This window comes from Perca fluviatilis, chromosome 10, assembly GCF_010015445.1.
Source record: "Perca fluviatilis chromosome 10, GENO_Pfluv_1.0, whole genome shotgun sequence".
Taxonomy (NCBI): Eukaryota; Metazoa; Chordata; class Actinopteri; order Perciformes; family Percidae; genus Perca; species Perca fluviatilis.
In genome coordinates this window covers 38,742,920-38,767,919 of record NC_053121.1, presented here as the reverse complement: position 1 = coordinate 38,767,919, position 25,000 = coordinate 38,742,920, and the positions used below count along the sequence as shown (strand labels likewise).

The 25,000-nt window shown below is 45.7% G+C and overlaps 1 protein-coding gene across 1 annotated transcript in view; it reads left to right on the top strand.

Annotated features, from left to right (window-relative positions):
* Positions 1 to 25,000, top strand: part of arap3 (ArfGAP with RhoGAP domain, ankyrin repeat and PH domain 3) — a 58,786-nt gene that overhangs the window by 207 nt on the left and 33,579 nt on the right. The window contains exons 2-14 of the mRNA XM_039813096.1: positions 10,413 to 10,575; positions 12,065 to 12,285; positions 12,389 to 12,560; positions 13,590 to 14,168; positions 15,642 to 15,682; positions 16,064 to 16,143; positions 17,454 to 17,521; positions 19,748 to 20,041; positions 21,420 to 21,489; positions 21,689 to 21,809; positions 22,651 to 22,835; positions 23,810 to 23,916; positions 24,661 to 24,860. Of these exons, the coding sequence (XP_039669030.1) occupies positions 10,502 to 10,575; positions 12,065 to 12,285; positions 12,389 to 12,560; positions 13,590 to 14,168; positions 15,642 to 15,682; positions 16,064 to 16,143; positions 17,454 to 17,521; positions 19,748 to 20,041; positions 21,420 to 21,489; positions 21,689 to 21,809; positions 22,651 to 22,835; positions 23,810 to 23,916; positions 24,661 to 24,860 (2,212 nt within the window). The 5' untranslated portion in view covers positions 10,413 to 10,501. The remainder of the gene's footprint in view (positions 1 to 10,412; positions 10,576 to 12,064; positions 12,286 to 12,388; positions 12,561 to 13,589; positions 14,169 to 15,641; positions 15,683 to 16,063; positions 16,144 to 17,453; positions 17,522 to 19,747; positions 20,042 to 21,419; positions 21,490 to 21,688; positions 21,810 to 22,650; positions 22,836 to 23,809; positions 23,917 to 24,660; positions 24,861 to 25,000) is intronic.

Genomic DNA, 25,000 nt, shown 5'->3' with positions numbered 1-25,000 from the left:
AAGCAGCTCGTGCCGCTGTGTGTCCTGACAGGATGATCCGGGTCCTCGGAGACTCGGAGTCTCTCCTCTGGATTCGGGTTTTTAACTTTCTTTGACGGTGGGCGACAGAATGACGCAGAGAGGAAGTTTTGGCGCAAACTGGAGCACAGACGCGTCTTTGATGTGGATTAATGTGTGCTTCATTAGAGCTGCTTCAATGGATCAGTTGGCACAGAACGGTCCAACTATTGTGATAATCATCCATCAGTCTGAGTCATGGTTTATATAGAAACATATCCTCCTCCCTTTACTATCCTTCTCTCCATCTGCCTCTTTCATTTCATCCATCCTTCCTTCCTTCCCTCCTCTTCTTTTCTTCCCTCCTTCCTTCCCTACGTTCTTCCTTTCAGTAGAAAGCTGTAGAATCTGTAGCTCCTTTTTAAAAACAGCAGACACAGATCTTCCATTATTCCTTCCTTTTCTTTCAATCCTTGCCTCCTTTGTTTTATCCTTCTTTCCTTTCCTTCCTCCCTCCCTAAGTTCTTCCTTCCTTCTTTCCTTCCCCCCCTACATAATAACTTAAAAACTTACAAAAAGTAGAGCTGCAAAGATGATACGATGACTCCCAACTATTCTGATAATCCATTCATCATTTTTGATGATAAAACCGGTAAACTAGTGTGATGTCAGCTTGTTAAATGTGAATATTTATACTGAATCCTCCCTCCTTTCCTTCCCTCCCTCCCTACGTTCTTCCTTTCTTCCTTTCCTCAGTTTGATATATTTCAGTAAGGTGAATATCTTTTGCAGAGTTTGGACTCTGAGAGAGTACGTTTCAGCCCTGAAATCTAAATCCCAGAGAGTGCATGGAGCCTCTTCCTCCCGCTGAAGAGAAGATCATATTTCTATATTTTAATATCAGTATGAAGCAGTTTGGAACCTCTGTAGCTGAGGAGGGCGTTCACACGCAGCACATCCTGTAAAGAGGAAACTGGGCTTCCTGTTTGAGCCCAGGCTTCACAATAAACCTCCATCGGCCCGTTTCCTTCCCTGTTTCCTCTCGGAGGGAAAGGAGAAGTGGCCGGCAGCCATGACGAGACGGGGACGCTGCAGAGTTACACGCTGCATCCCATAGCCCTTAAATTGTAGGGATGGGCAATATATGGATATTATATCGATATCGTGATATGAGACTAGATATCGTCTTAGATTTTGGATATTGTAATATCGTAATATGACATAAGTGTCTTTTCCTGGTTTTAAAGACTGCATTACAGTAAAGTGATGTTCTTTTCTGAACTTCCCAGACTGTTGTAATTGTTCTATTATTTGCCTTTATCATTATATCCACATTACTGATTATTAAATCTCAAATCTAAGTGTGAAGATATTTTGTTAGAGCACCAATTGTCAACCCTAGAATATCGCCACAATATCGATATTGAGGTATTTGGTCAAGAATATCATGATATCTGATTTTCTACCTATCGCCCAGCCCTACTAAATTGCCTCCTCAACTCCTCCACTTGCCTCCCTTCCTCACGTCTTAGTCCCTCCCCACCGAGGAGAGAGAGGAACCGAACAAATGGGTGTTAGAGAGATGAGAGGTCCTTTCCTCTGAAACGTCACATGAATCCCTCAGCTGTTTGGGCGAAGTTAGAGACTCCTTCAGCTGCACGGCTTCCAGGAAGGCTGCTGTCTGGATCCTCTCCTAGCTCCTCCAGGATCCCTCCTAGGTGATCCCTCCTCGGGGCATTTGTGAGGACTATGGTTAACTGCTCCTCAGATCTCTGCAGGGTAAATCCAGACAGCTAGCTAGACTATCTGTCCAATCTGAGTTTTCTGTTGAACGACTAAAACTACTTTTGAGCGTCCACATGTTCCACCAAAACCAGTTCCTTCCTGAGACTATTTAGCAGAGGCACCGTGGCTCCATCCAGAGCTTAGCCCCGCCCACGATGATTGTGATTGGTTTAGAGAAATGCCAATAAACCAGAGCACGTTTTCCTCCCATCCAGGAATGCTGTGTGGACTAGCCAGACCCTCCTCCACAGCTCTGTGGAGGAAGGTGTAGATATGAGAAACTATTACTGGCCAACAGTACTTGTAGAACTAATCCTACATTTCCCATGAACACTTTGTTGTGACGTGTCGTGCGACGTGCCCAGCGTGCGGTATCGATAACGAGCTACGCTGAGACGGAGAAGACAAACAGAACGGAGCCAAACAAGCCAGAGGAGCTGAAATTAAAGTCCAGAGTTAGAAAGAGAACAACCAAACATGTGGCCAGGGGAGAATCTGATTGGCCGGTAACTTAAAAATCTACAAGCCGTGTTGGCTGGTGATCAAAAAAGTAAATTTAAAGCCCTGTGTGTAACCCTATAGATATAAAAAACTGACTTTATTTTGTGGTAAGGAGTTACGAAGATGCTGAGGGGAGTAACAGTGAAAGTATATACAGTAATATAAATAACAAAGTAAAGTACAGTATCAGTGTATTTGTAGGGCTGCATGATATGAGGAACAATTATTATGGCTGATATATATTCTGTAGATAGGGTGTGTGTCTGCAGCATCCCAACATTTTATTCAGAACAGTTTGACACATATTTTGACACACAGACACACACACACACACACACACACACACAGAGATACAGAGACACACACACACACACACACACACACACACACACACACACACACACACACACACACACACACACACACACACACAGAGACACACACACACAGAGATACAGAGATACACACACAAAAAAACAAAATACAGAGACACCACACACACACACACACACACACACACACACACACACACACACACACACACACACACACACACACACACACACACACACAGAGACACACACACACAAGATACAGAGACACACACACACACACACACACACAGACACACACACACACACACAGATACAGAGATACACACACACACACACACACACACACACACACACACACACACACACACACACACACACACACACAGATACAGAGATACACACACACACACACACACAGACAGGGACCTGTCAGAGTGAATAGCATTAGTGTTCCTGACTGATGTGTCCACACCGGTCCATGCCTACATCCAGGTTACCTTTAACACATATTTAACACATATTTATATTATATTTATATTATATTTATCCTCTGGATCTGACCCGTCCTAACTCCTCAGGGACGGTCCTACTGTCAGTAGCTTCATTACCCAGCATGCACGTCTTTCTGCTGGGAGGAAACCCACACAAACAACAAGCAGACTGGTGCCAAAAAGTGATTGTTGTCCGTGTGAGCGTGCTCATCCTGTTGAAGCAGTTCACATACAGTATGTCCACGCTGTCCTGGGACACTGCGTGGTACTGGATGGTAACTGTCCTGGGACACTGCGTGGTACTGGATGGTACTGGTCCTTTACAGTCCTTCAGAGGCAGACACCAGGTCTAGGAGCTGCAGTCCCTCTAGGACAGCTGCTAAACACCATTTTACCCATGATGCCCCAGCTCTCCCTCCTCACACCAGTGGGGACACTTTGGTGCATTTATTACTAGATCTTTCTAAATGACGCTGTTTCTACACTAATGATAGAAAGAGGAGTGGATGTAAACACACCTAGTGTTACCCAGAGTTCGCTCTGTTTGTCTCTGCGTGTCTCAGTGTGTCTCAATGTGTCTCAATGTGTCTCAGTGTGTGTCTGTGTGTGTGTCTCAGTGTGTCTCTGTGTGTGTATTAGCATGTCTCAGTGTGTATTAGCATGTCTCAGTGTATCTGTGTGTGTATTAGCATGTCTCAGTGTGTATTAGCATGTCTCAGTGTATCTGTGTGTGTATTAGCATGTCTCAGTGTGTATTAGCATGTCTCAGTGTATCTGTGTGTGTATTAGCATGTCTCAGTGTGTATTAGCATGTCTCAGTGTATCTGTGTGTGTATTAGCATGTCTCAGTGTGTCTGTCTCAGCGTGTCTAAGTGTGTCTCTGTGTGTGTCTCTGTACGTATCAGCGTGTCACAATGTGTGTGTGTCTCTGCGTGTGTGTGTGTGTGTGTGTCACAGTGTGTGTGTGTGTGTGTGTGTCTCTGCGTGTGTGTGTGTGTGTGTGTCTCTGTGTTGGTTCCTGTCACAGTTTCTGGAACAATCCGTTCTCTGTTTGTCACAATAGAGACTCTCTGTTATTATTCAGCCTCGCTCTCCCACCCGCTCTCCCTCTCTTTTATTTGTCCTTCCTTTACTCTCTCTCTCTCTCTCTCTTTAGTTGTTCACTAACTTTGCTGCTTAGTCCTCTAAGCCCCTCCCTCCCTCTATCTCTCTCTCTCTCTCTCCCCCTCTCTCCCTCCCTCTCTTTCTCTCTCTCCCCCCTCCCTCCCTCTCTTCCTCTCCCTCTCTCTCTCCCTCTCCCTCTCTCCCTCCCTCTCTTCCTCTCTCCCTCTCTTTCTCTGCCTCTGTCTCTCTGGCCTTCTCTCTCTCTCCCTCCTCTTCCTCTCCCTCTCTTTCTCTCTCCCTCTCCCTCTCCTTCCCTCCCTCTCTGGTTCTTCAGTAACTTTGCCTCTTTTTCTTTTGCAGCACGTCATTCACTTTGACAGCTGAAGATGAAATATATAAATAACTTATAAAATAAGGATGAAAGTCTGCATGTTGAATGTGTTAAAAATGGACATAATGGGTCAAGATTCTCTAGGTTTTTGTTGCTTTTCTCTTTGTTCTTTTCAACGTCTTTGGTGGCGTTTTAGTGTCTTTGAGGAAGACGATGAAGTCACTCACACTTGATCTGAAGACTGGACCCACTTTAATATGAATCTGTGTGTACATGAAGAAGGTGAAGATGGAGGAGGAGAGGAAAGGGAGTGGTTGGTGTTCTGGGAGGAAAGGAAAACAGGGAGTGTTTCTTCTTCATCATCATCTTCATCATAATCATCCACATCTGTTCATGTTCAAGTTTCTAATATTCAGATCCTCAGCAGACACTACTCACTTCCTGCTGACGTGGTAGTATACTGTGTGTGTGTCTTGTCATTGTTTGTGTGTGTGTGTCTGTGTCTGTGTCTGTGTCTCTGTGTGTGTGTCATTGTGTGTGTGTGTGTGTGTGTGTGTGTGCATGTGTGTGTTTGAAGTTTTTGTTAATATCTCTGACAGAAGCCTCTTATTTCAGTGTTTTTGAGACTCCTGTTGATATCTCAGAAGTTTGACCCTCAGTGAGACAGACTGTTTTCTGCAGGTTTTTAAGGTGGAGCGTCTCTGTTTTCTGCAGGTTTTTAAGGTGGAGCGTCTTTGTTTTCTGCAGGTTTTTAAGGTGGAGCGTCTGTTTTCTGCAGGTTTTTAAGGTGGAGCGTCTTTGTTTTCTGCAGGTTTTTAAGGTGGAGCGTCTTTGTTTTCTGCAGGTTTTTAAGGTGCGGCATCTTGGTTTTCTTGCGCAGTTTTTAAGGTGGAGCGCCTTTGTTTTCTGCAGGTTTTAAGGTGGAGCGTCTGTTTTCTGCAGGTTTTTAAGGTGGAGCATCTCTGTTTTCTGCAGGTTTTTAAGGTGGAGCGTCTGTTTTCTGCAGGTTTTTAAGGTGGAGCATCTCTGTTTTCTGCAGGTTTTTAAGGTGTAGCGTCTGTTTTCTGCAGGTTTTTAAGGTGGAGCGTCTTTGTTTTCTGCAGGTTTTTAAGGTGGAGCATCTCTGTTTTCTGCAGGTTTTTAAGGTGAAGCGTCTCCGTTTCCTCGTTGTTTTTAAGGTGGAGCATCTCCGTTTCCTCGTTGTTTATCTGCAGCTTGGCCAGCTTCCTCCTCTTGTTCCTCTCTGATTAGCGTTTCTCTGCAGACTCCTCCCACCTGTAACACTTGGATTGGTTTTGTGTTTTAGCGCTTTGAAAAACCAAATGTGTCTTTAGACAGTCACACTGGAGAGAAGTGTGTGTGTGTGTGTGTGTGTGTGTGTGTGTGTGTGTGTCTTAGTTATAGTTCCAGTAGAAGTCTTTATAAACTTAAACAGTCTCTTAGCATCTTCTCTGAGTTTGTAACGGACATTAAAAGGGTTTGAGGTAGATGAGTGTGTCTGTAAATATAGATTTATTATAAATAAATAAATCCTGACGCAGACAACAGAGCAGAAGCAGCTGAAGTCAGGAGGAGGAAACAGGAAACTGCTGTGACTCACTTCCTGCTGACCTGTGTGTGTTTGTGTGTGTGTGTCTCTGTGTGTATGTGTCTCTGTGTGTTAATGGACTGTATTTATAAAGCTCTTTTCTAGTCTTAATGACTACTCAAAGCGCTTTAACATAGTACAGGAACAATTCACCATTCACACGCATTCATACTCTGTGGCCGAGGCTGCTGTACAAGGTACCACCTGCTCATCAGATACACACTCACACACATTTACACTCCGATGGAGCAGCATCGGGGGGGGCAACTCGGGTTCAGGGTCCTGCACATGGACACTTCGACATGGGACTGCAGGGCCAGGGATCGAACCTCCAACCTTTTGATTGACAGGCGACCGAGGTGTTTTAAATTTCTCCACCTAAACTTTGAATTTTGGACAGAACCGGAAGTGTCTCCTTATTAAACACATCAGAGTGAAACAACACATTCCAACATTTTTCAGAAAATCCAGAGACATACAATCACTACTGCTGCACAAACACACACACACACACACACACAGACACACACACACACACAGACACAGAGACACACACACACACAGAGAGACACTCACACGTTTTTCCTTTTGAAAGACCTCCACCCTTCCGTTCGAGCCACTCCTTGTATCCTGTGTGTGTGTGTGTGTGTCTGTGTGTGTGTGTGTGTGTGTGTGTGTGTTTTCCTGTGAAGGAGGACATTCAGTTCAATGTCCTTGCTATCATCAGCGTCCTCTGATTGCCGTGGCTACGTCTCAGGTCCTAAAACTGCATCCTTGTTTCCTTGCTTCCCTTCCCTCGTGTCTTAGTCTGTCCCAGTAAGGAAGCATGGGGGGTGGGGAGCGGGCTGTGTCTCTGTTGTGTGTGTGTGTGTGTGTGTGTGTGTGTGTCTTTGTGTGTGTGTGTGTGTGTGTGTGTGTGTGTGTGTGTGTGTGTTTCTCAGTCTGCTGACTCCAAAGGTCAGAGTTCATGATGCTGAAGAAGCTGAGAAACAATCCTGCATCTGTGTCAGTCTGCTGACATCATGTTTCTGTCAGTCTGCTGACATCATGTTTCTGTGTCAGTCTGCGACATATGTCTGTTGAGGTCATGTTCTTATCAGACTATTTTCCCTGCATGTTCTGTGTCTCTGCGACATCATGTTTCTGTCAGTCTGCTGACATCATGTTTCTGTGTCAGTCTGCTGACATCATGTTTCTGTGTCAGTCTGATGTCATGTTTCTGTATCAGTCTGATGACATCATGTTTCTGTGTCAGTCTGCTGACATCATGTTTCTGTATCAGCTGATGACTCATTTCTTTATGATGACTATGTTTCTGTGTCAGTCTGATTACATCATGTTTCTGTGTCAGTCTGATGACATCATGTTTCTGTGTCAGTCTGATGACATCATGTTTCTGTCAGTCTGCTGACATCATGTTTCTGTGTCAGCCTGATGACATCATGTTTCTGTCAGTCTGCTGACATCATGTTTCTGTGTCAGTCTGATGACATCATGTTTCTGTGTCAGTCTGATGACATCATGTTTCTGTCAGTCTGCTGACATCAAGTTTCTGTATCAGTCTGATGACATCATGTTTCTATGTCAGTCTGATGACGTTATGTTTCTGTGTCAGTCTGATGACGTCATGTTTCTGTGTCAGTCTGATGACCTCATGTTTCTGTGTCAGTCTGATGACATCATGTTTCTGTGTCAGTCTGATGACGTCATGTTTCTGTCAGTCTGATGACGTCATGTTTCCCTGTCAGTCTGATGATGTCATGTTTCTGTGTCAGTCTGATGACGTCATGTTTCCGTGTCAGTCTGACGTCATGTTTCTGTGTCAGTCTGATGACATCATGTTTCTGTGTCTCCCAACACTTTCGGACACTGTGTGTGTGTGTGTGTGTGTGTGTGTCTCTGTGTATGTGTGTGTCTGTGTTTGTGTGTGTGTATCTCTGTGTGTTTGTGTGTTGTGTGTCTGTGTGTGTTGCTGTGTGTGTTGTTGTTGTGTGTGTGTCGTGTGTGTGTTTGTTGTTTCTGTGTTTGTTTTGTGTGGTGCTTTCTCCTTGTGTGTATGTTGGTGTGTGTGTGTTTGTGTCTAACTGTTGTCCGTGTTTTCTGTCATCTGATGACATCATGTTTCTGTGTCAGTCTGCTGACGTCATGTTTCTGTCAGTCTGATGACATCATGTTTCTGTGTCAGTCTGCTGACGTCATGTTTCTGTCAGTCTGATGACATCATGTTTCTGTCAGTCTGCTGATGTCATGTTTCTGTATCAGTCTGATGACATCATGTTCCTGTGTCAGTCTGATGACATCATGTTTCTGTATCAGTCTGCTGACATCATGTTTCTGTGTCAGTCTGATGACATCATGTTTCTGTGTCAGTCTGCTGACGTCATGTTTCTGTCAGTCTGATGACATCATTTTTCTGTGTCAGTCTGATGACATCATGTTTCTGTCAGTCTGCTGACGTCATGTTTCTGTGGCAGTCTGATGACGTCATGTTTCTGTGTCAGTCTGATGACATCATGTTTCTGTGTCAGTCTGATGACATCATGTTTCTGTCAGTCTGCTGACGTCATGTTTCTGTGGCAGTCTGATGACATCATGTTTCTGTGTCAGTCTGATGACATCATGTTTCTGTCAGTCTGCTGATGTCATGTTTCTGTATCAGTCTGATGACATCATGTTCCTGTGTCAGTCTGATGACATCATGTTTCTGTATCAGTCTGCTGACATCATGTTTCTGTGTCAGTCTGATGACGTCATGTTTCTGTCAGTCTGATGACATCATTTTTCTGTGTCAGTCTGATGACATCATGTTTCTGTCAGTCTGCTGACGTCATGTTTCTGTGTCAGTCTGATGACGTCATGTTTCTGTGTCAGTCTGATTACATCATGTTTCTGTGTCAGTCTGATGACATCATGTTTCTGTGTCAGTCTGATGACATCATGTTTCTGTGTCAGTCTGATGACGTCATGTTTCTGTCAGTCTGATGACATCATGTTTCTGTGTCAGTCTGATGACATCATGTTTCTGTGTCAGTCTGATGACGTCATGTTTCTGTCAGTCTGATGACATCATGTTTCTGTGTCAGTCTGATTACATCATGTTTCTGTGTCAGTCTGATGACATCATGTTTCTGTGTCAGTCTGATGACGTCATGTTTCTGTCAGTCTGATGACATCATTTTTCTGTGTCAGTCTGATGACATCATGTTTCTGTCAGTCTGCTGACGTCATGTTTCTGTGTCAGTCTGCTGACGTCATGTTTCTGTGTCAGTCTGATGACGTCATGTTTCTGTGTCAGTCTGATGACATCATGTTCCTGTGTCAGTCTGATGACATCATGTTTCTGTATCAGTCTGCTGACATCATGTTTCTGTGTTTCTATACATCATGTTTCTGTCAGTCTGATGACGTCATGTTTTTTGTGTCAGTCTGATTACATCATGTTTCTGTGTCAGTCTGATGACATCATGTTTCTGTGTCGTCTGATGACGTCATGTTCTGTCAGTCTGATGACATCATTTTTCTGTGTCAGTCTGATGACATCATGTTTCTGTGTCAGTCTACGGTGATTACCATGTTTCTGTCAGTCTGATGACATCATTTTTCTGTGTCAGTCTGATGACATCATGTTTCTGTGTCAGTCTGCTGACGTCATGTTTCTGTGTCAGTCTGATGACGTCATGTTTCTGTGTCAGTCTGATGACATCATGTTCCTGTGTCAGTCTGATGACATCATGTTTCTGTATCAGTCTGCTGACATCATGTTCCTGTGTCAGTCTGATGACATCATGTTTCTGTATCAGTCTGATGACATCATGTTTCTGTGTCAGTCTGATGACGTCATGTTTCTGTATCAGTCTGCTGACGTCATGTTTCTGTGTCAGTCTGATGACATCATGTTTCTGTGTCAGTCTGCTGACGTCATGTTTCTGTATCAGTCTGATGACGTCATGTTTCTGTGTCAGTCTGATTACATCATGTTTCTGTGTCAGTCTGATGACATCATGTTTCTGTCAGTCTGCTGATGTCATGTTTCGTCATGTTTCTGTGTCAATCTGATGACGTCATGTTTTTCGGAGTTTTATTTGGCTGGGGGGGGGGTCAAAGGTCACAGTGATGCTCAGTTTTTTCCTACTGTAGAACTCCCAACACTTTCGAACACTTTCAATGATGTGTGTGTGTCTGTGTGTCTCTCTCTCTGTGTGTTTGTGTGTCTGTGTGTGTGTGTGTGTGTGTGTGTGTGCGTCTGTGTCTAACTGTTGTCTGTGTCTCTGTGTCTCCAGATGGATGTCTGTCCTCCGTCCCCGCTGTAGGTCAGTGATGGCCGCTGTGTTTCCTGAACGTGGTGGAGACAAAATAAGATCCAGACTCCATGTTGGTCGTCATGGCAACGCTGGACGCCAGCACGCCGGTTGAGACGCTTCTGGCAGCGATCCATCTGGAGAGGTCAGAGCTTCGACATTATTTGTCTCTTCTTCAGATGTTATGGTCAATTTTTTTTATGCTTTAAATTAAGTTTCTCGTGGGTACACTGTGCTGTGTTAAATCTACGTACATAGGGCTGGGCACCAAACGTGAACGATGCCCCGCCCTCTACGTACATGGAGACACCGGCCTCAACGCCGTAGCCTGTAACACGTGGCTCGGCCGTGGCTTGGTTGTGTTGTAATTCTCCCCCGACTCATCTCCTGGTTCTCCTTCTCCAGAAACACCATGAGATCAAGGAGAGGGTTACATTTTCCTGGCCAGAAAGACGAGCACGCACACGCACAGTCGTTTACAACGAGAACACACAGATGAATTTTAACAGAGACACACACACAACAGAGACACACAAATACATACACACACACACTACACATACACACACGACAGAGACAGACAACAAAATTACACACACACACACAAAAAAAAAAGACACACACACACACACACACACAGAAACATACACACACACAGTGACAGATACACACACACTCACACACAGAGAGACAGACACACATACAGAGACACACACACAGATACATTCACAGACACAGAGACACACACACACACACACACACACAGATACACACACATACACACACACAGAGACACACACAGAGACACACAGATAACACACACACACACACACACACACACACACACACACACACACACACACACACACACACACAGAACATTCACACACACAGACACACACACACACACACACAAACACAACAGAACAAACACAGACAGAAACTCACACACACACACACACACACACACACACAAAAAAGAGAGACACAACACACACAGAGACACACACACAGAGACACACAGTGACAGATACACACACACACACTCACACACACACACACACACACACACACACAGAGACAGACACACACACAGATACATTCACAGACACAGAGACAAACACACACAGAGAGTGTATAAGTATAAACTTTATTTGCGTATCTACGGACGAAGCTCTGCGTGGAGCCTAGAGATATATCGATATCGTGATATGAGACTAGATATCCTCTTAGATTTTGAATATCGTAATATCGTGATATGACATAAGTGTCTTTTCCTGGTGTTAAAGACTACATTACAGTAAAGTGATGTCATTTGCTGAACTTACCAGACTGTTGTAACTGTTCTATTATTCACCTTTACCCACTTAGTCATTATATCCACATTACTGATGATTATTGATGTAAAATGTCATTGTGTAAATGTTTTGTGAAAGCACCAATAGTCAAAACTACAATATCGTTGCGGTATCGATATCGAGTCATTTGGTAAAAAATATCGTGATATTTGATTTTCTCCATATCGCCCAGCCCTAGTGGAGCCTCCCAGAACCATAAATCAGCTGTAGGACCTCCGTGTGCAGGTCTAGACCTCTAGACCTCCTCCCTGCTGAGTGTCCGTTGTTGGTCTGCAGGTTCCAGGACGCGTTCCGCCGAGCCGGCCTCCTGGTGGCCCGAGACTTCACCCACCTGGACAACGACGCGCTGGTCAGCCTGGGAATCACCGCCACGGGACACCGCAAGAGGATCCTCCGATTGGTCGGCCACATTCAGAGGACGGAGAGCCAAAGAGCCAATCAGAAAGCTGATCTCCCGCGGGACCGCTGCCAGTCTGTGTCGCTCCGGCAGCCGGCAGGTGACCACGGCGTTACATCATCGTTGTTGCTGCTGCTTATTTCAAAGCTTTGAAAGCCTTTTTTGGAGGATTTTACAACGTTTTTGTGGTTTATTCCCAGCAGGTAACTTTGAGGCGTTGAGGAACAGTTCGGCTCCGAACCTCGCCGCCATGCTGACCGACGCCGAGCGCAGCCGGCCGCCGGTGAAGCCCGTTCCCAAACCCAGAACCGTCTTCAATCGCCGCAGAACAGCTCCGGTCCACTTCTGTCCCTCGCCAGACCCACAGCCCCCCAGGTCTGCTGGATACTTAATAAGAATAATACATTACTCTCTTATTACCTCCCTGCCTTCCTCCCTCCCTCCCTAATTACCTCCCTTCCTCCCTACCTTCCTCCCTTCCTCCCTAATGACCTACCTTCCTCCCTACCTCCCTGCCTTCCTCCCTACCTCCCTAATTCCCTACCTCCCTCCCTTCCTCCCTAATTCCCTCCCTACCTCCTTACCTTCCTCCCTACCTCCCTAATTACCTCCCTACCTTCCTCCCTACCTAATTCCCTACCTCCCTCCCTACCTCCCTAAATCCCTCCATACCTTCCTTCTTACTCCCTCCCTCCCTACCTCCTACCTCCTCCCTACCTTCCTTTCCCTACCTCTACCTTTCTTCCCTACCTCCCTAATTCCCTCCCTTCCTACCTCCCTACTCTCCCACCTCCCTACTCCTACTCCTTACCTCCCTACCTTCCTCCCTCCTCCCTAATCCTACCTTCCTCCCCTTCCTTCCACTTCCTCCTTCCTCCCTACCTTCCTCCCTTCCTCCCTAATTCCCTCCCTAACTCCCTACCTTCCTCCCTCCCTAATTACCTCCCTACCTTCCTCCCTACCCTACCTCCCTCCCTACCTTCCTCCCTGTCTCCCTAAATCCCTCCCTACCTCCCTAATTCCCTCCCTACCCCCTCCCACCTCCCTACCTCCCTAATTACCTCCCTACCTTCCTCCCTACCTCCCTAATTACCTCCCTACCTCCCTCCCTACCTTCCTCCCTACCTTCCTCCCTACCTCCTTAATTCCCTCCTACCTCCCTAATTCCCTACCTCCCTAATTCCCTCCCTACCGCCCTAATTCCCTCCCTAATTCCCTCCTTCCCTAATTCCCTCCCTTCCTCCCTAATTCCCTCCCTAATTCCCTCTCTTCCTAATCCCATTATCTGGGTCACATGACAATGATATAACCAAAAGTATGTATTATCGGATTCATTCAAAACTTTAATTTGTTTTTTAAAAGTAATTCATAAATCTCAGTTATTAACATGTTGAATTGTTCCAGCTCTGCTCCCAGGCGGCTTTCCCAGGATTCCATCTGTTTCACCGTGTTAGAGGGTCTGACCGCAGAGAGCACGCCGCCACCGCCCGCCGACAGGTTGACCTCTGACCCCGGCGCCGCGGCAACCACGCCCGCCGACAGGTTGACCTCTGACCCCGGCACCGCAGCGACCACGCCCGTCCGGAGGCCGAGCCAGGCCGAGCGGCGGCGGCCGAGTCGCAGCCTGTCCCTGACGGACGCCGGAGCGTTGTTACCACCCGTCCCCCCGAGGCTGTACCGCGGGGTCCCCCACGCCATGTTCCAGGGGTCCCCGCCGCCCTCCTCTTCTTCTTCTTCGCCTGTGCGCTCGGAGCAGAACCAGACACTTCCTGTGACTTCCTGTCCTGGTAGCCTTGACAACAGCCGGCTCTCTGGCTCCTCGCCGTCCGGTTCCCCCGGAGGTGTCTGCATGGAGATGGTTTCTAACGAGATCTACTGGGGGACGTTACCCGGCGCCGGCGGGGGGAGGGGCCAGAGCAGCCAATTACCAGCTCCGCCCACTCCGCCCAGACAACCAGGGGACAGGACCCGGGAGAGGAACAGGTAGCTCCCGCTGGGTCCACACAGGGCTCTAAATGTCCTGTTTTAATCACCAGACAACACGGCTTGTAGATTTTTAAGTTACTGGCCAATCAGATTCTCCCCTGGCCGCATGTTGTTTTTTTCGTTCTCTTTACTTTAATTAATAAAAGACCGACCCAGTTGTCAGTTTCCCGTCCAGCACCGGCGTCGTTTAAATAACAAATACACCTGCACCCATCTGTGGCCCATTGGCGTGCTGGTCTTACAGGGAGGTGTGTTCAGGTGCATTCGCGTGCGTCTGGTCTTACAGGGAGGTGTGTTCAGGTGCATTCTGGGCGTGCTGGTCTTACAGGGAGGTGTGTTCAGGTGCATTCTGGGCGCTGGTCTTACACGGGAGGTGTGTTCAGGTGCATTCTGGCGTGCACTGGTCTTACAGGGAGGTGTGTTCAGGTGCATTCGCTGGCGTGCTGGTCTTACAGGGAGGTGTGTTCAGGTGCATTCTGGGTGTGCTGGTCTTACAGGAGGTGTGGTGTGTTTCAGGTGCATTCTGGGCATGCTGGTCTTACAGGGAGGTGTGTTCAGGTGCATTCTGGGCGTGCTGGTCTTACAGGGAGGTGTGTTCAGGTGCATTCTGGGAGCGCTGGTCTTACAGGGAGGTGTGTTCAGGTGCATTCTGGGAGTATTGCTATCTTGAGGCAGCAGGAAGTGATCGCGCCATTGACCAACAAAAACCTGGTCTAAAGTCAATAACGCAGCATTTCATTGTTATTTTAACAGAGCATTAGTAACATGCTCCTAGGCTCGTGCACAGCGCACACACACTATGCTTGTTACACACACAGGGACGCACAGCAGCACACACACACACACACACACACATGCAGAAGATTACAAATAAAAATATTAGGGTGTAAATCCTCCATCATAACAGCAATGCTCCAAGGTCCAAACGCGCCTGGCTTTTAAAGGGAATGGGAGATGATCTCTGATTGGTTGATTGCATGTTACGCCCAAAACACACCTCTGATTAATAAAGACACTAAGGACAACCCTTTAGAACCAGGTGCCCGGCACACACAGACCCTTTTTACTGCCGTCAAACTAGCAAAAGTGGATTTGGACACGCCCTAAACACACCTGCTCCAGGCGCTGCACGCCATGCGATTAGATCATTAAAATAGGACCCTCTGGCTTCCCTGACAGCATGAAACATGAAAGAACTTTTCAAACTTAATTCCTGAAGACGTCTTTCCATGTTTGTCTCGCCAAGGCCTCTCTGTTAGCAACGTCACATTACAGCCATGCGTAGCCTTTAGCGCTATCTTCTGGCCGAACTACGCTGTAGCCCAGTTCCCTCCGAACCAGCTGATGGAAACCCAACTAATTTCAAAAGTTTGCTGAAAGATTTCCCCAACAGAAAACACAGCTGCTGACAGTTTTTTCATTGTTTTTGTGTGTGTGTGTGTGTGTGTCTGTGTGTGTGTGTTTTCTCAGTGGCAGCACTTTAAGTAACAACTCTTCAGGATCAGCCAGAGGTGAGTATAGACTACCTATAAAAACATGACGTATGTTCACACAAAGACATTTTTTTTTTACTAAAAAATGTTGCCAAGAACAACCATTTAAATCTGGCCCATGTTTAGTTAGTTTCCCCCTCGGGTCTTATTGGTTTGGGCACACACACACACACACACACAGACACAACCGGAGAATTCATTATTTTAACCCAGCCCTAATGTATAAATACAGGAAATACTTTTCTACTTGTCTTTTGATGTATTTTTTATCTTGCACTCCTGAACACTGTAAGATAAAGTTGCTGTGATTAAATAGGCAGATAATGGTCACGCTGGCTGTGTTTTGGGGTTACCTTAGCATCTATGCTACAGTACCCAGTTAAGTCTTCTGTGTAACAGCTTCCACAGACGACCCTGAGGAGGAAATCAGCCCGTACTGTGAAACCGTTTTCCAAACCAGAAGAAATCCACACAACGAGGTGAGACAATACGTTTCTTCCTAACCTGCACTCTCTGTCTCCATGTTTGTGTGTCTGATGTGAACAACAATCTGTGAAACTGATCCAGTTTTAAACAAGAACCAAGCTGTAATGTAACCCTACAGGACTAATGTTCAGCAGCAGTTAGAGTCCACTAGAAGTTCTGTTTTTGCTGCTGACAGACTCAGATTATTATTCTAAGTGTCTGACAACATTATGGGATGGATCCCTACAGAGATAGACCTTTTAGTTAAAGAGTAAGATCCTTTTAGTTTAACATGAAACAGCCCCGAAATCACCATCACCAGACTACACCAGACTCCATGTAAATAATCAGGACTTTTATCGTGTATAGAGCCAGCATATCTCCACCAGACTCCATGTAAATAATCAGCACTTTTAGCGTGTATAGAGCCAGCATATCTCCACCAGACTCCATGTAAATAATCAGGACTTTTAGCATCTTAAAACACACTTCATTCAAATAAAACTACCAAAAGCCGTCTTGGTTCATCTTTCCACTGTTCCATCAATCACCACTCTGGTTTGGTTGAAATGAACCCTTAATTCACCCATTTACATGTGGAGATATGCTGGCTCTATACACGCTAAAAGTCCTGATTATTTACATGGAGTCTGGTGGAGATATGCTGGCTCTATACACACTAAAAGTCCTGATTATTTACATGGAGTCTGGTGGAGATATGCTGGCTCTATACACACGCAAAGTCCTGATTATTTACATGGAGTCTGGTGGAGATATGCTGGCCCTATACACACTAAAAGTCCTGATTATTTACATGGAGTCTGGTGGAGATATGCTGGCTCTATACACGCTAAAAGTCCTGATTATTTACATGGAGTCTGGTGGAGATATGCTGGCTCTATACACGCTAAAAGTAGTGATTATTTACATGGAGTCTGGTGGAGATATGCTGGCTCTATACACACTAAAAGTCCTGATTATTTACATGGAGTCTGGTGGAGATATGCTGGCTCTATACACACTAAAAGTCCTGATTATTTACATGGAGTCTGGTGGAGATATGCTGGCTCTATACACGCTAAAAGTCCTGATTATTTACATGGAGTCTGGTGGAGATATGCTGGCTCTATACACGCTAAAAGTCCTGATTATTTACATGGACTCTGGTGGGTTTGGTGATGGTGACAGCTTGGTTCTTGTTTAATACTGGACTAGTTTCAGAGATTGTTGTTCCATCAGACACGTAGACACAGAAAACCTGTTAGTAACCCTATAACTTGTAATATGTCCAGTATGTGATGATCGATCATATGTTATCCTGCAGAGTGAAAGGAGCAGACTGGAGGAGAGAGAGATGAGGAGGGGGGAGGACAAACATGCAGAGGATCATGGGTGAGACACCAGCAATTCTGTGACGTTTCTGTGTTAGCCTTGTTTGAGTAATTTATGAATAAAAGCTTGACTTGGAACAAAACCAGGAATTGCCTGACAGAACAGCATTACGGTGCAATCAGACTGGACCGGCAATTTTCCACAGGGTGGCAGTTTCACAGTTCCTGTTTTCAGTCAGATGGTTTATAGATATGGAGGTTTCCAAGCGCACTTGAAGGCAGCTTCGTTTCCCAGAGAAAGAGAGAAAGGAAATAGACGGAGAGACTGAGTAAACAGTCAGCTGTTCCACAAACTCCCAGGCAGTTCAGAGCTTGTGTTTGGTGTTTTAAAACTTTCTTCAGAATCAGAATCAGAAAAGCTTTATTGCCAAGTATGTTTACACGCACGAGGGATGTGTCTTGGTATCGTAGGTGCAAGTCACATTAAAGCATTAAAGCAACATGCACAAACACACCGAGTCGCCATATGCGGCGCCATCTCAACTCTCTCCTAACTCTCGCAACAGATACAGCATGACATGAGGAGAGGAGAGGGAAACAAAAAAGCGGCTCTCAGACTATCCTCATAAAGATAAGAACAGTGTGGGAACAGGAAAAAACACCTCAGCACATAAGCACACAACAGTACATTTGCACTGCTGCACATAACATAACACAATACAACATAACATAAATGTACAGTTGCACATTTCGCGGCGAAGGCGTGGGACTGGGGGTAGGGTGTGGGGGAGGGAGGGGGGGGGGTTTGGCCTGCTGAGAAACGCACAGCCCGGCAGCCCACTAGTGTCTCAGTCCGCAGAATGTCATAGCGATAACACAGCACGTTGCCGTGGTGACACCCTTGAACAGTCCAGAACCGATACGAAAGTCAGCAGGCACTGGGGAAGACTTGTGGCAGAGATGGAGGCAGTGATGTTTCCTGTTTCCTGTACGGGACTCTCACACCTCCTCAAAACACACCCCCACAAGTCTGATCTCTGTTACGTGACTGGCCACGGCAGCGGGACACGGGGGGGTTTCTACAAAAGTTGAGTCAGTCTCCACTTTTTCTCTGAAGGCCCGCTGTGTTTTTTTGCGTGTCCCCCCTGCTGCAACCCCCCCGGCAGCCTAAACACACTACCCCTCCACCCCCATTCAACATGAATGGAAAGACCTGCGTTTTTTTCGTCGTCGGAAACAAGTCCGTCCTCAGTCTTAATATCATTACAGGAACATGTAACTTACTTATCAGGCATTAACACACACAAAGAGGAAACATGCCAGGTAATCCAAAGAAAAGCCCGTTACGGATTGCCGAATCAAACAGTGGTGACGACGAGTGATCGCTCCCATCATATATCACACACACAAACACACACACACACATACACACACACACACACACACACACACTCCCAGCATATATCAGCGCCACTGACAGAGAAATCAGCATCACCAGTCTTGAACTTTATTACAACAACAGAAAAGAAAGTTTAAGAGAAAGTCAGAAAATTCATTCATAAAAATAAGTGTGTAAAATGGATAACCAAAGAGGACTAAGAGAAAGGAAACACATAAATGCATTTAATTATGAGGATTGAGACACCAAAAAGTCACTTTCATCACAGTATAACGTTAAGTATCTCATACTATCCAGGTATTTCATCTGCATTCAACTTTAAGCTTCAGTTGAGCTGATTTTATAAGACAAATATATAAAGTTGTATCATCTGCATATTGTCGGCACTCTGGAGTGCCCCAGGGCTCTTTACTCGGCCCACTCGACCAGTTTTTGTTATTCTTGCCTTTCTTCATTACTTTTTTCTACTGTCTTTTTTTTTTTTAAGTTTTTGTCAGTTTTTTCAAAGTTTGTCGCTTATTTGAATTTTTTGTCACTTTTGTCGCCCTAGCGTTGCCTTTCTTCTTTCTACTGTTTTTTCCAAAGTTTTTATTACTATTTTCGACCTATTCTTGCCTTACTTCCTTCTTTCTACTGTCTTTTTCCAAGTTTTTGTCTCATTTTCCATCATCATGTAAATGTGTTCCAGGTCCAAGGCTGTTGTTTAGTAAATCTATCGCTGACATCGCTGTATTCTTCTTCTTTATAGAGACTTATTATTTGCGCTGGGTTAACACTGTTCAAAGGGGGAACATTATTGAATATAAGTTTGAGAACCAGTGATTTAAAGTGTTTAAATCAGATAAATATTTTCTAAAGTGTATGAATAAAGTTTCATTTGTCTTTCAGGTGTCAGAAGTTGTCGTGGACGAAGCGTTTGACTCAGGCTCTTCACCCCGGAGACTCTCAGGGTTACAGCACCGTTGGAGAACCTGCACCCCCTGTTCGTTACGGAGAACCTGCACCCCCTGTTCGCTACGGAGAACCCCCGCCCCCCGTCCGATACCTCTCCCTGCCCCCCCACACCTTCCCCTCGGAGGCCGATGAGGATCTGACCATCTCGCCGTACGCCAGCTACACCTCGCTGACTGAGAGAGCGCCGCCCATCATCAGCGGCTGGCTGGACAAGCTGTCTCCACAAGGGTGCGTTTGATTCATACAGCTGGTTAGAACCAGGCTTCTTAAAAGTCATAAAAAGTCATAGTATAGTATGTCGAAAAATCATAAAAGGTCATAATATAGGAGAGTGTTTCTCAAATGGGGGTATGTGTACCCCTAGGGGTACTTTTTTTTACCTGTTCTTGCCTTCCTTCCTTCCTTCCTTCCTTCCTTTTTTCTACTGTCTTCTTTTTTCAAAAAACAATTCCACCTTTTTCAAGGTTTTTGTCACTTTTTTCGAAGTTTGTCTTCCTTCTTTCTGTTTTATTTTTTTTACAAGTCTGTTGCTTGAAACAAAGTTTTTGTTACTCTTTTCCACCTATTCTTGCCTTACTTCTTTGTGTGTATGTGTGTGTGTGTGTGTGTGTGTGTGTGTGTGTGTGTGTGTGTGTGTGTGTGTGTGTGTGTGTGTGTGTGTGTGTGTGTGTGTGTGTGTGTGTGTGTCGGTGTGTGTGTTAGAGGTCGCAGGTCTGCGCTGGCTGCTGTGCTGTGTCTCCTCCTCTCGTCTCCTTCTTGTGTCTCCTCCCTTCTAAGGAGCTGCCTCATCTCCTTCCTCTCTTCTTCCTCCTCCTCCTGCTCTCCTCCTTCTTCCTCCACTCGGTGTGTTTGTCTTTCCTTCACTTCTTTCCTTCTGTTTTAAATTAAATGATGATGTATGTGTCTCTGTAATGATGTCTGTGTCTCTGTTATGATGTCTGTGTCTCTGTGTCTCTGTGATGATGTCTGTGTCTCTGTGATGATGTCTGTGTCTCTGTGTCTCTGTGATGATGTATGTGTCTCTGTGATGATGTCTGTGTCTCTGTGTCTCTGTAATGATGTCTGTGTCTCTGTTATGATGTCTGTGTCTCTGTGTCTCTGTGATGATGTCTGTGTCTCTGTGATGATGTCTGTGTCTCTGTGTCTCTGTGATGATGTCTGTGTCTCTGTGTCTCTGTGATGATGTATGTGTCTCTGTGATGATGTCTGTGTCTCTGTGTCTCTGTGATGATGTCTGTGTCTCTGTGATGATGTCTGTGTCTCTGTGTCTCTGTGATGATGTATGTGTCTCTGTGATGATGTCTGTGTCTCTGTGTCTCTGTGATGATGTCTGTGTCTCTGTGATGATGTCTGTGTCTCTGTGTCTCTGTGATGATGTCTGTGTCTCTGTGTCTCTGTGATGATGTCTGTGTCTCTGTGATGATGTCTGTGTCTCTGTGATGATGTCTGTGTCTCTGTGTCTCTGTGATGATGTCTGTGTCTCTGTGTCTCTGTGATGATGTCTGTGTCTCTGTGATGATGTATGTGTCTCTGTGATGATGTCTGTGTCTCTGTGTCTCTGTGATGATGTCTGTGTCTCTCTGACATGTGTTGTTTTATGTTTCAGGAACTATGTTTTCCAGAAGCGCTACGTGAAGTTTGATGGCAAGAACCTGATGTACTTTGGCAGCGAGAAGGTACATAAAATATTGATATATATTTATAATTAGAGGAATCACTTTTTAACGATCCAAAGAAACTTTATTTAAACTTGGTCATGAAGACGCTCTAACTGCTCTTTCTGGAGGCGTCTGTCAGGTTTTCTTTCTTCAGTTCTCAGACAAATGTAAAGACTGTTATATGTTTAAAGTGCTCAGTCTGGACTCTGTGTTTCAGGATGTCTACCCTAAAGGAGTGATCCCATTGGCTGCCATCCAGATGTCCCGCCCCGCCAAAGACAACAAGTTTGAGATTGTGACGAGTCACAGGATCTTTGTTTTCAGAACGGATAGCGAAGGTAGAAGAAGAAAACACACAAACTGTTTTCAGTTAGGACCATTTACAATCATTTAGAAAGATATGTTCATATATGCCTGTACTCACATGGAAACAATGCACCAATCACCACGTAGGATAACTACTAGAGCTGTCAGTCTTCTGGTGTGTGTGTGTGTGTCTGTGTATGTGTCTCTGTGTGTGTGTTTATGTGTGTGTGTGTGTGTGTGTGTGTGTGTGTGTCTATGTGTTTGAGTCTCTCTGTGTGTGTGTTTATGTGTGTGTGTGTGTGTGTTTATGTGTCTGTGTGTGTCTGTGTGTGTGTGTGTGTGTGTGTCTCTGTGTCTGTGTGTCTGTGTGTGTCTTTGTGTCTCAGTGTGTCTGTCTGTGTGTGTGTGTGTGTCTCTGTGTCTGTGTGTCTGTGTGTGTCTTTGTGTCTCAGTGTGTCTGTCTGTGTGTGTGTGTGTGTCTCTGTCTGTGTGTGTGTGTGTCTGTGTCTATGTCTGTGTGTGTGTGTCTCTGTGTGTGTCTCTGTATGTGTCTGTGTGTGTGTGTCTGTCTGTGTGTCTCTGTGTGTGTGTGTCTCTGTCTCTGTGTGTGTCTGTGTGTCTGTGTGTGTGTGTGTGAGTCTCTGTGTGTGTGTGTGTCTCTGTGTGTGTGTGTGTGTGTGTGTGTGTGTGAGTCTCTGTGTGTGTCTGTGTCTCTGTGTGTGTGTGTGTGTGTCTGTCTCTGTGTGTGTGTGTCTCTGTGTGTGTCTCTGTGTGTGTGTGTGTGTGTGTGAGTCTCTGTGTGTGTGTCTCTGTCTCTGTGTGTGTGTGTGTAACTACTGGGGGAATAAAGTCCGTTGTGGTTCTGGTTCTCAGTGGTGCGGCGCCGCTGGGTCGGCACGCTGCAGGAACACGTCCGAGATCAGCTGGTGTTTGGGCGGCGCTGCTTCGGCGCCGGGTCTCCTTGCCAGAGACACGGCGCCCTCGAGCTGAAGGGAACCAAGTCCAAAGTCTACGCCGCCATCAACACGGACCAGATCTGGATCTACAAGAGCCAGCAGGTCAGACCGTTTCAGTCACGTTTTAGTCACAACCCTGTGTTAGCCCTACAAGACTCTGTTGAAAGGTCAAAGGTTCAATTCCTTCACATTCAGTAACTCTAAGGAACTGATTCTGTGGAAATAAATCGGTCGCCCATCACTGCACCTTTCGTGTGTGTGTCTGTGTGCATGTCTGTGTGTGTGTGTGTGTGTGTGTGTGTGTGTGTGTGTGTGTGTGTTTCTCTGTGTCTGTGTGTGTCTGCGTGCATGTCTGTGTGTGTGTCTGAGTTCATGTCTGTGTGTGTGTGTGTGTGTGTCTGTGTGTGTGTGTGTGTTTGTGTGTCTGTGTGTGTCTCTGTGTCTGTGTGTGTCTGTGTGTGTGTGTGTGTCTGTGTGTGTCTTTCTGTGTGTGAGTGCCTGCGTGCGCGTGTGTCTGTGTGCGTTTCTGTGTGCATGTCTGTGTGTGTGTGTGTGTGTGTGTGTGTCTGTGTGTGTGTGTGTGTGTGTGTGTCTCTGTGTGTGTGTGCATGTCTTGTGTGTGTGTGTGTGTGTGTCTCTGTGTGTGTGTGTGTGTGTCTTTCTGTGTGTGAGTGCGTGTGTGTTTGTGTGCGTTTCTGTGTGCATGTCTGTGTGTGTGTGTGTGTGTGTGTGTGTGTCAGTTTTGTCGCATTTTTCAGCACTGATTCTGTGGAAATGAATCGGTTGCCCATCACGTCACCTTTTCCATTCTGTCGCTCATAAGTTGTTGTTGTTCTCGTTATCAGTCAGTCTGAATCTGTCAGCAGGAACACCGTTTTATGAGACTTTGTCCCAACATGTTTTTCAGCATACAGGTTGTTGAAGGTGTATACACTTTGTGTCTCTAACGTGTGTGTGTGTGTGTGTGTGTGTGTGTGTGTGTGTGTGTGTGTGTGTGTGTGTGTGTGTGTCTGTGTGTGTGTCTGTGTCTGTGCGTGTCTGTGTGTGTGTCTGTCTGCGTGTCTGTGTGCGTGCAGTGTTTCCGTAATGGAATCGGCATCACGGTGATCGAAGCTCGCGGAGCAACGATCAGAGACGGGAAACACAAGAGCTTTGACCTCATCACTCCGTACAAAACCTTCAGGTATCACTACGCCACAGACACACGCACACACACACGCACACCCACTAGACTCCATGTAAATAATCACTACTTTTATCATCGTTAAACACACTTCATTCAAAGTGGACAGAAATTAATAAAACTACCAAAAGCCGTCTTGGTTCATCTTTCCACTGTTCCAACAATCACCACTCTGGTTTGGTTGAAATAAACCCTTAATTCACCCATTTACATGTGGAGATATGCTGGCTCTATACACGCTAAAAGGATATTACATGGGTCTGGTGGAGATATGTGGCTCTATAACACAAAAGCCTGATTATTTACATGGAGTCTGGTGGAGATATGCTGGCTCTATACACACTAAAAGTCCTGATTATTTACATGGAGTCTGGTGGCAGATATGTGGTTATAACACTACAAAGGTCCTGATTCATCTTTACATGGGCTGGTGGAACAATACCACTCTGGTGTCTGCTGAAATAAACCCTTAATTCACCCATTTACATGTGGAGATATGCTGGCTCTATACACGCTAAAAGTCCTGATTATTTACATGGAGTCTGGTGGAGTTTGGTGATGGTGATTTCGGGGCTGTTTCATGTTAAACTAAAAGGATCTTACTCTTGAACTAAAAGGTCTATCTCTGTAGGGATCCTTTCATAATGTTGTCAGACACTTGATTGTTTTTCCGAGGTTTTTGTGTCTTTTGCTATTTGTGCGTCAGTTGTGGCTTTAAGATGGTGTTTGGGTTTCCGTGGACAGCTTCACGGCAGAGTCGGAGCGGGAGAAGCGGGACTGGATGGAGGCGCTGCAGGAGGCCATCGCAGAGACTCTGTCAGACTACGAGGTGGCCGAGAAGATCTGGTCCAACCGATCCAACCGGATGTGTGCTGACTGCAAAGCCCTGAACCCAGACTGGGCCTCCATCAACCTGTGTGTCGTCATCTGCAAGAACTGCGCAGGTACCAGACTTACACACAGACAGCAAGATGGAGCCGAGTTAAAGTCAGAGAGATGGAAAGATACCTGATCTGAGTTTAAGAAAGAAAGAAAGAAAGAAAGAAAGAAAGAAAGAAAGAATGAAAGAAGACAGATAGGTACG